The sequence below is a fragment of the Rhincodon typus genome, chromosome 9, assembly GCF_021869965.1.
Source record: "Rhincodon typus isolate 14 chromosome 9, sRhiTyp1.1, whole genome shotgun sequence".
Classification (NCBI taxonomy): Eukaryota; Metazoa; Chordata; class Chondrichthyes; order Orectolobiformes; family Rhincodontidae; genus Rhincodon; species Rhincodon typus.
In genome coordinates, this window is record NC_063340.1 from 34,306,219 (window position 1) to 34,317,876 (window position 11,658).

Here is an 11,658-nt window from a genome sequence, read left to right on the forward strand (position 1 = left end):
ATGCCCATACTCCTTGTGCCACTAAAGTCAACAGATTTGAGAAAGTTCAGGATCAGGGCAAAAGGGAAAATAGAATTAATAAATTATCTATTTGCAAGTGTTGACACAAGCAAAATGGGCCTTCTTTGTTTCTATTTTAACCTATGAGAATGTTAAACAGACAGCACTTGAGCCTCTTGATGCATAAAAGCAGGTGAAGATTATAATATTGGGCACAAGAGTGACTTTTAATCAGATCAGTTGTTTTTTTATTTGATAACATTTTGACTGAACAATTCCAATTCATGCTTTTTTCCTAGCAAAACACTTTTGACATGGTTTGATGTGCTAGGTTTCCCATTCAAAGTGATATTAAATTCTGGGCCACCAAAGCAACGTTGTCCAGCTGTGATGTGTTCTGTGATTTAATATGAATGATTAAAGCATAAACTAGTTGTTTTCAATAAGTTCACTTTTTTTTCTTTAAGGGAGTGGAGAGCAAAGTCAAATATAATTGCATGTACTATGGACGCTTCTTTGGCTGCTCTATCATTAGCCAACAGAAATTTTAGTTCTGTATTATTTATGATATTAGGAACATTGTATTCAATGTGTTTTTCCTGTAAACATTTTAACCCGATAAATAAATTATCTCAAATATCATTAAATTAATTTTCTACTTAATATATTTGTAATCAAAATCAATAATGTCAGATGTTTAGGATAAAGGTTATAAATTATATTCTGTGGTAGAAATACTATAACAGATTTATTTTACAAAACCAGTTTTGAAAATCATAAAATCAATAAGGACATTTAAAATATTGAATTTATTTTCTAATTTCTAAAATCCTCCATAAAATGTAAGCAGTAAGTAGTTGATTAAGTGATTCTGTGTTCCAGCCGTATTGTTCGAGGACAAACCCGTCAGAGTCTTCAGGAGCACAATGTTACTTACTGCAAAGATCATTACGAAGAATGGGGAGACATCCCAGAATGCCCATTACCACAGTTTGCTGGAAATGAACCAGTAGTAAGTCAGAATCCTTAAGCTAACTTAATCACCTATATATTTTATGGTGCTATTTTATGGAGCTGTATGAGGGTTTGTTGGGTAATGGCACAACAAATCTGTATTACACTGATGAAGTCACATTATTAGCTGAAAAAAGTGAGTTGCTGGACCATTTCAGAAGGCAGTAAAAATGAACCACCTAGTATGGACTAGGGTTGAATGTGACTGGTTTTCCCTTCCCTTGACGGAAGCCAAAAATAAATTTTACAATAATTCAATAGATTCCATTATCATTTTTCCAGTGATTGACACTAATTATAGGATGTGTTATTCAAATAATTTCGACAACATGTTTGTACGTGAACTCATAATTTTTTTTATACTTAATATATTTTTCTGATCAACCTATTCAGAGATGTTGCTACATACCTCTGGAGCCACTGGAACTTGAACCAAAGTCTCTTGGTCCAGGTGTAGGGAAACTACCACTGCATTAAAAAGGGCCCATTAAGTTCATAATCTTAGATTACTGGGTCACTGTCAAAACAACTGCACTACCATAACTTACCTTAATGAGTCATGAAAGTCAGGATGATTGCAATTTTAATCACTACTTGTGCTAAGTTAGCTAACCTCGACCACGTCAACAGTTGTGGCACAAAAAACGTCAGAATCTGGAAATTTCTTCTCTCAAAGGTAATGGGAATGTGAAGGGGCAGGACACCAAGGTTTATCAATTCTGCTACAAGGTTTCTGGAATGAGAAGATCAGATTCAATTGTGATGTTTTCACAATGATGATTGCACAATGTTCAGTAACATTCATAACTTCTCAGATGTTGAAGCGGTTTTTGTTAATATGCAGCAAGATCTGGACAATATTCATGCTTGGGTTAATACATAGCAAATAACATTCACACCAAGCATGTACCTAACAATGATAATCTGAAAGAAGAGAGAATCTAAGCATCACCTGACATTCAATGGCATTACCATCATTGCATTCCCCACAATCAACATCCTGAGGGTTTCCATAAACGAGAAAATAAACTAGACCAGCCATAGTAGTAGTATTAGACAAACCAATGGAGCTAAAGACAAATAATACCCCTGGCCCTGATCAATTACATTCTAGGATCCTAAAAGAGATAGCTACAGAGATAGTGGATGCATTGTTTATAATTTTCCAAAAATCCTTAGGTTCTGGAGAAGTACCAGAAGATATGAAAACTACCAATATGACATCCCTATTCAAAGAGGGAGAGAGGCAAAAACTGGGTCTCTATAGGCCAATTAACCGAATATCTATTATTGATTTAATAAATGCTGCAACCGAAAGAGGTTGAAAGATACAAGGTTGTAAGCTGTCCTTAACCTTTAGAGATACTAAAGCAGTTTATGATAGTTTGGATGATGTGGTCTGTATGGAGAGTTCATGATTCTATTGACGAAAATAAGCATGAAAGAGAAAAATGAGTTTCTTTGAACATTAACATTGCCAGATCACTACGAATTGCACTTGAGGTCAATGTAAGGTCAAGAAATATCAATAGATGAAGGGTTAACAATAGAACTACGAAGAATATAGTTAGACCTGCAAAAGACATAAAGAACAATGAATGTTTTTTTAAAAAAGATATCAAAGGGCATTTTCACAAGTCAAGATATATTGATTGTTGTGCAAAGAGGCTGGAAATTGTGGATGTTGGGGCATGCAATTTGAATGAACTTAATAGAACAAAATCAAAGTATCAACTAAACATTAGTTAGGATTAAATAAATGGATGAAATCATTGCAGTGAAGAAGGGACAAGTAGGAATGTACACAGAGCCCTGGAGAGTTAGTGAAGAGAATAAGATGGAGTAATTGGAGAGGAATGTAACTATGAATATACCTTTGGTGGAAAACCAGATATAGTAAACTTTTTTTCAGAAGCTTAAGCTACATCATCATGCAGAGAGAGATAGTTTAGCAGCAACATTAGAATCATTTGTAGTAAAAACAGAAAGTGCTGGAGAATAATAATTGGGAAATTTAGCACTGCACACCTCCACACTATTCCCAGTCAAATAGAAAGGCTGAAGTAGCAGTAAAATAGTAGCAGCTAAAAGGATAATCAAAAATTCAATCAGATCCAACACAAATGCTTACAACGCAAGCTTAGAGTAGAGAAATACATCATCTAAAGGCTTGGAAAATAGTCCAGTGTAGTGACAAAATGACATGCCACATCCAGACTACACTTCCAACATGAAGCAATTACTGAGACCAGAAATATTAACAAGAGTAAATGACAAAATCAAAGTGAAATGACAGGAAGCCAAACTTCACTTTGATAAGCTGCCAAATATTTGCCAAGGTTAAAAGCTGGAGAGCTCGTCAGATGTAAACATTCAACATACTCAACACAGTTAGCCTATTTGGCAACTTGAGCCCTGTGTACAGAAGTTGTCACCTCAATCAAACACAATGAAAGTGAACAGCCAGAACAATTGTCACAGCTATGTTTATATGCAACTGGAGAAGCTCCTTCTTCACAGCAGACAGCTGATGAAGCAGATGAGGGTTTGCCAAGGAAGTAAGGAACTGAATTGTCATCAGTCTCAGACGCCAACTGCTCTCCAATAAATGCAAGAATATCACAGCAGTGATAATATGCCAACAGCATTCTGCAGACAAGCAGTATTACCTCAGGAACTAGTAGTTTCCAGATTAACAGTTCCACTATACTTTAAGGCCCTGCCACTCACCGTGAAACTCCTACCTTGATTTAACTTTTCAAAATGCAATACATGACACTTATCTATATTAAACTCCATTTGCAATTTCTCGGCCCACTTCCCCAGCTGATCAAGATCCTGCTAAATTTCTGATAACCTTACTCACTGTCCGTGATGCCGCCGATTTTAGTGTGATCCGCAAACTTACTAATCATGCCTTGTGCATTCCCATCCAAATCATTGATATAGATAGCCAATAGCAATGGGCCCAGCACCAACCCCTGAGGCATACCACTAGTCACAGGCCTCCAGTCTGACAAGCATCCTTCCACTATTACTCTCTGCTTGTGTAGCCAATTTTCCAGCTCTCCCTGAATTCCATGCGATCCAACCTTCCAGACAGCCTACCATGTGAAACCTTATCAAAGGCCTTACTGAAATCCATGTAGACTACATCTACTGCCCTCATCAACCTTCATGGTCACTTCATCAACAAACTCTAGCAAATTTGTGAGGCATGATCTCCCACGCACGAAGCCATGTTGACTACTCCTAATCAGACCCTGTCTTTCTAAATGCATGTATATCTTATCCCTCAGAATCTTCTCGAGTAACTTACCTACCACAGATGTTAAGCTTACTGGTCTATAGTTCCCAGGTTTTTCTTTGCAGCCCTTCTTGAATAAGGCACAACATTTGCTACCCTCCAGTCTTCCAGGACCTCACCTTTGGTTAACAATTATGTAAATATATCACTCAGGGTCCCCACAATTTCTTCTCGAGGCTTTTGCAGGGATTTTGGATATATCTGGTCAGGACCAGGACATTTATCCATCTTCATAAATTCTAATACATCCACCACCTCCTCTACTGTGATATGTACTGTCCCCAAGATATTGCCACTAACTTCCCCAAGTATTCATGTCTTTCTCCATGGTAAACATAAAGGAAAAATATTCATTGAGGACTTCACCTACCTCCTGTGGTTCTGCACATACATGTCCACTTTGGTCTTAGAACGGTCCTATTCTCTCTCTAGTTATTCTTTTTCCAAAGCTATCTGATGCCTCCTTTTTGCCCTCCTGATTTCCTTCTTCAGTAAACTCCTGCACCCCCTATATACCTCCAGTGATTCCCTTGATCCCCAGCTGCCTGTACTTGAGCTATGCTTCCTTTTTTCTGGTGAAAGCCTTAATATCTCTTGTCATCCAGGGTTCCCTACTCCTGCCAACCTTGTCCTTCACCCTCACAGGAACATGTAGACTCTAGCTATCACATTTTTAAAGGCCGGAGGTCCCTTTGCCTGCAAACAAACTATTCAAATCAACCGCTGCAAGCAATCTGCTCCAAACAACTGCCGCAAGCTCCTGCCTAATTCCATCAAAATTCACCTTGCCCCTGATGTTCATTAATGCATTGTGACTAATTGCTATGGTTAGTCAACAAATCCATGAATATTTTATTATATGACTACCAAGATGTTTGAAAATCTACTAAATTGATTGTAGTTTTTTTTCTTCTAGCAATTCCTATATTTCTATGAAAGCAGTGAAATGGCATATCCATTTAGTTTTTCACTATTCTTGACTATAATGAATGAAACCATTGGTTATAACTTCATAGGTGGAGACTGTTTGTCCATTTCACATACTTACACTTGGGTTCATTGAATAAATGCTGAAGAGTTGATGCAACCATTTCCAAATACAAATTGCTCTCTTTTTCTGTTTGATGTTCAACTGTTTTCATTGTTTTCCTATTTCTCTTCTCTTTCTAACTTATTCATTCTCTAATTCTCATTATATGTCTTTCTATTTCAAATTTGTATTGTAATTCTTTCCCATCACTCATTCCATTTCTTTCTCTATCTATTTCTAATTCTCTTCCAAACTGCCTTTGCACCAATGTCTGGAGCAATATCTACGTTTTGATTGTAAATTGTACAGCATGACTAATTTACTAATTCATTAAAATTACAGAAATTAATATAGCTCAGAAGTGACTTTAATGTATCAGCTAATAGTGAGGCAATCTTCTAGTGCCAGGTAAAACACTTTGTATTAAGCTTCTTTGAACATTTGTTATACTCTTTCTTTTCAGACCTGGAAATGGGTTTTGGGTCCTGTTTTTCTTTACATTTGTGAAAGATTGATTCGGTATTGCAGATCTCTGCAAAAAGTTGTAATTACAAAGGTAAAATCTACTTTGACTGGACTATTTGTTTACATACCCATATCTTATTCGTTTTGTGCTCAGAAATTATTTCACCTAACAGATCAACGTTTCCCCTCCTCAATGGTGGACAGCTATATGTATTCTTAAATTTTTCTGACCCAACAACCAGACTAGGAAGAGATAAACCTCATTGTAACTGGGTGTCAAGTAGTGGCATGAGTGATGTGTGGGGCCTCCGGGTTCTGAATGCTGCTGCTCTACCAGATGTCACAAAGATGTCATTGACATTGACACATTTAGTTAATTGGCTTTCCTTATACTCTGATGAATAAACCAGAACTATATTATAGTCAGCACAATAAATATAAAAACAATAAACAAAATATTTGTACTTCAATATGACAGATGATAAGGGAGACTCCATCGCATAAGTCACTATCCTTACAAAAGAGAAAAAATGAAGATGAAGTAAATCAGGAAATAGTGATAGCTATCCTAAGCATGGGTTTTAAAGACTTGTTTAAATGCTTAACTTAATTAAAAGTGAGCATTTATCATCATACCTTTCCCAAGTTGAGATTCAGCAATATCTCCAGGAATTGATGAAATTTTTGACTTTGCTGTAAATATAAGAACTATGTACAATATCTTACAAGATTATTCATATTAAGAACATAACTCTTATTACCCATTCTTTTGATGGGCAGGTGATTGTACATCCATCCAGGGTACTTGAACTTCAAATGAAAAAGCAAGGCTTTAAAATGAAACCCGGTCAATACATCTTCCTGCACTGTCCTTCAATATCTCGTTATGAATGGCATCCATTCACATTAACCTCTGCCTCTGAAGAAGACCATTTTAGCATTCATATGAGAGCCCTGGGAGACTGGACAAGTGCTCTGTTTGAGGCCTGTGGAGCTCATTTAAGAGGATTTCAGGAAGCATGGAAGATGCCAAGGTTTATACTTTGTATAAATACTCATTATTTAATATCATGTAGGAACTTTGTTTTTGTTAATTTAACCCATTATGGATAAATAGCAAGTAGAACATTTAAATATGCAAACAGGTGATGTGCACCAAAAAAATCAGAAACTGACAGAACTGCTTGTTTCCCTTTCCTCTTTTAAAAATAATGCCAACAATTCTGTGGTGTCAGCTGCTTTTACATTTCATTCAATCGCCATGAAAGATCTTAAACTATAAATGCAACCAGGCTTTTTAAACATTGGAAGCATCACCACTGCCCTTCATGTAATGTACCGACAAGTGCATGTTCATGTGCAAATCATCAGTTGAGGATCAGCAGTGGAAATGATTTATCTCCTTCTTTATTCAGATGTGCTGATCCGGTTGTGGCAGCAACTTCAATTGATTTTTCCCTCCATTGAGACAATATCAGTTCAGAGAGGATAAATCAAACCAAAAGACTTCCAGGTCTATATGGTTTTATACCAGTTTTCTATTATGTCATCAAAAAGGATATTTTATATGAAATCGGAAAGTGGTATCAGGCAAAAACATTTTTGGTCTATCAGCGAATCATGCATTACATAGGGATGAAGTTTGCATTGTTTCAGTTCCACACTGGTCAAGAGTTGTTTGCAATATGGGTATTTGGAATTTTAAGTGCATTTTAAATTTCAGTACAGCATTAGAAATCTGACAGTAAGTTCAGAATAACCCAATGCAGCCCTTTTAGCATACCAACATGGTAATTCAGCTTAGCTGTTACAGGATAAATATAAGTAAGACCAAAAGTGTATATCGCAAGTGTATCATATGAGCAACATCTGCAAGCTTTTAAGTCAGTTTATTCAATTAACCTTACTACCTTTGATTTGATATTTCAGAAAGACAGCAAATCTTAGCTCTAAGAAATTCAATTTAAATGCAGTAGGAAGGGAAATTCCATACTGATCATGGAATTTATCTGCTGGTACAATTCTTCATAATATGACTTTGTGTATTCAATGCTCTATCTTCTGTTAGCCACATGTTCCTATACTGCTTGAAGTCACAATGAGGACCTTGCCTTCTCAACCTCGTCCCTCATCTGAGGCGTGGTGACCTTCAGGATCAACTCATAACCAGTCAACTCTCTCCAATTGGAGAGAGCCTGTGGTCTTCTGGGACTATGGTGATTTTCACTTTCAGAGTTGTATCATGGGATACATTGCCAAGGCATGACATCTTTGGTTGTGTCTTTTTTGATGGGAACATGGTGCAAAGAATTGAATGTGCATTTCTATTTGTTGTAGTTGCAAATTTCCAGTGGTTCACATTAATTTTAATCACCTCAAAGTTAGCCATCCCATAATTTAGGTGGCTTATCTTTGTGCCTAATGCTTCATCCATGGGAAAGTTGAGCAACAATTGATGATATGCTAGAAAAAATACTGCAGTCCATTATTAAGGGAAAGATAGGCAAGACTTTAGAAAAATTTAACACAATCACAAACAGAATCAACATAGCTTTGTGATAGGGAAAATATACTTGACAAATTTACTAGCGATCTTTGAGGACATAAGCAGAGTTGATAAAGGAGAACTGGTAGATATTGTGTAATTGAATTTTGAGGAGGCATTCGATACGGTGCTACGCAAAAGGATAGTTATGGGATTGGGGGTAATGTATTAGCCTGGATTGAAGCCTATTTAATGCACAGAAGAAAGACAGTCAAGATTAATAGGTATTTTTCAAACTGGAAAGATGTAACTAGTGCAGTGCCACAAGGTAAGTCGTCAGGCCTCAATTATGTACCACCTATTTTAATGACTTGAAGGAGGAGGCAGAATGTAATGTTTTCAAGTTGCTGACAATACAAAAATGGTGGGGGGGCTTGTTATGATGAGGACATAAGAAATGGTGGCTCAGTGGTTAGCACTGCTGCCTCACAGCAGCAGGGACCTGGTGACTAGTTCCAGCCTCGGGTGACTGTGAGGAGTTTGCACATTCTCCCCGTGCCTGCCGGACAGGGGAAGGAAACACAGAAAATGAGGAAGAAACTCATCAGGTCAGGTAGCCTGTGTAGAAAGAGGAACAGAATTAACATTTTGAATCTGATATGACTTCTTCAGAACTGTTCTTTGATTCAGACCATTAAATCTTGTTTTTCTCTCTCTACAGTTGCCACCAGACTTGCTGAGTTTATTGAGTTTGTTTTAGATTTCCAGAGTCTGCAGTATTTTGCTTTTATTTAAGTGCAGCAGAAAGGGAGCTGGGTGTTCTTATGCATGAAATAGAAAAAGTTAGTATGAAGGTGCAACAATTAATTAAGGAGGCAAAAAGAATTTTGGCCTACATTGCTGGGCATTGGAGTTTAAAAACAGAGAAATCCTGTTACAACCATATATGATGTTGTGGAGGCCACTCCTGGAATACTGTGTACACATTTGGTACCTGTATTTAAGGAAGTTTTTAAGGCATATTTTAAGGAATAAGGTTTTTAAGCAGATCAAATAAAGATTCACTAGGCTCATTCCCAGGATAAAGGGTTTCACTGATCAAAAATAGCTAAACAGATTACACCTTTATTCTTTAGAGTTTCAAAAAATAAGAGGTGACCTTATTGAAACATAAACAATTCTGGGGGGTTGACAGGGTAGATGTTACAAAGATGCTTCAAAAGTGGGGGAATCTCAAATTAGGGAAAATAGTTACAGAATAAGAGGATACTCATTTAAAACTGAGATGCAAAAGCATTACTTCCCCGAAAACAGTGAATGTCTTGAATTTTTTACCCCAGAGAGTTATGTGGGGTAAATCTCTGAAAGTATTTAAAGAGGAGGTGGATAGATTTTTGAACTATCAGAGAGTTGAGATTTATGAGGAACTGGTGCAAAACAGAAATTGAGGCCTGAGGCAACTACCAATGATCTTATTGATTAGCAGAGCAGGTTTGATGGGCCAAATGGCCTACTCCTATTTTTTGCGTTCTTATTATACGATATGTGTTGCCTGTTTGTCCCTATAAATAAACCGATAAAACACTGTCTTGCAGACTCAGTGTTGCCTAGTGTAGAAATATGGCTTGTTATGAAGTCTCTGATTCAATTACTGATGCATGTTGAATTAGGTAATCATAGCTATGACAATAGTTGGAGGTGTACAATAGGTCTCAATTTTCCTGGAGCAGAACAAATTCCTCCAGATGATGATCTTTGATTTCCTGATGACCTTTGTTGAAAAATGTATGTGGCTTGATGTCAGGTATATAAATGTTTAGGTTGAACTGTGATGCTCTCCATGGAGAAATAGCTTACTAACACTAAGACATCTGGGATGAAGTTTTGAGCAAAGATAGAATCATGTCAAGGCGACCAGGAAGAAAGTCAAAAAATGTGAAATGCTAAATACCCATCCCTTGTGTTGAACATTATGACTAGGGGTACATAATAATATTTCAATATTGTTAAGAATACTTCATGATATATCATATAACCTTAGGCTAGTTAAAGTAACTGAAAATTCCAAGTACTGTAACTGTGAAGTGACACTGTTACTAATAATGAATAATGGGTGCCTTATGTTGTTATGTATATGTTCACTTCAAGTCATAGCACATTTTCCTATGTGTTACAGAGTTGCAGTTGATGGTCCTTTTGGAACTGCCTGTATAGATGTATTCTATTATGAAGTTAGTGTGTTGATTGCTACAGGAATTGGAGTGACCCCTTTTGCTTCTGTATTGAAATCTATTTGGTATAAGTACAGCCAACCCGCAACAACAATGAAAGTAAAGCGGGTAAGTAAAGTCATGTATTGCTTTATTCTGAAAGTGTACAAAGGATATTACACAAGTTCCCTTGATAAGATATTTAACAAGGGAGGCTTTGAGGAGCCAGGAGGTGAGTTAACATAAGAACATAGGAAATAGGAGTAGAAGTAGGCCATCTGGCTCCTCGAGCCTGCACCACCATTCAACAAGATCACGGCTGATCTTTTCGTGGACTCAGGTCCACTTACCCACCCACTCACCATAACCCTTAATTCCTTCACTGTTCAAAAATCTATCTTTGTCTAAAAACATTCAACAAGGTAGCCTCAACTGCTTCACAAAGCAGGGAACTCCACAGATTCACAACCCTTTGGGAGAAGAATTTCATCCTCAACTCAGTCCTAGTTCTGCTCCCCATTATTTTGAAGCTATGCCCCTTAGTTCTAGTTTTACCCACATGTGGAAACAACCTCCCTGCTTCTATCTTATCTATTCCCTTCATAATTTTATATGTTTCTGTAAGATTCCACCACCCACTTTTCTTCTAAATTCCAATCAATATAGACCCAGTCTAGTCAATCTCTCCTCATAAGCCAACCTTCTCAACTCCAGCATCAACCTGGTGAACTTCCTCTGCACGGCCTCCAGTGCCAGTATATCTTTTCTCAAGTAAGGACACCAGAGTTGCTGAAGAATTCCTAGCTTCTGACCTGCTCTTGTAGCCACTGTATTTATAAGCCAGTCCAATTCAATTTCTGGTCAATGGTGAACCCGAAGATATTGATAAGATGTGCACCCGTATTCTGGCATCTCCCCTGTCAAGACCCTTCAGCATCTTAATAAAAACCAAAAGAACTGTGGATGCTGTAAATCAGGAACATAAACAAAGTTGCTGGAAAAGCTCAGCAGGTCTGGCAGCGTTTGTGAAGGAGAAAACAGAGTTAACGTTTTGGGTCTGGTGACCCTTCCTCAGAGGAAAAGTTCATTTCTCTGAGGAAGGTCACTGAACCCGAAACGTTAACTCTGTTTTCTCCTCCACAGATGC

At 37.3% G+C, this 11,658-nt stretch overlaps 1 protein-coding gene across 1 annotated transcript in view; it reads left to right on the forward strand.

The window, feature by feature from the left end:
- LOC109932166 (NADPH oxidase 3-like) overlaps window positions 1–11,658 on the forward strand; it is a 49,976-nt gene that overhangs the window by 11,451 nt on the left and 26,867 nt on the right. Inside the window, exons 7-10 of the mRNA XM_020531411.2 lie at window positions 883–1,012; window positions 5,815–5,907; window positions 6,597–6,850; window positions 10,478–10,640. Of these exons, the coding sequence (XP_020387000.1) occupies window positions 883–1,012; window positions 5,815–5,907; window positions 6,597–6,850; window positions 10,478–10,640 (640 nt within the window). The remainder of the gene's footprint in view (window positions 1–882; window positions 1,013–5,814; window positions 5,908–6,596; window positions 6,851–10,477; window positions 10,641–11,658) is intronic.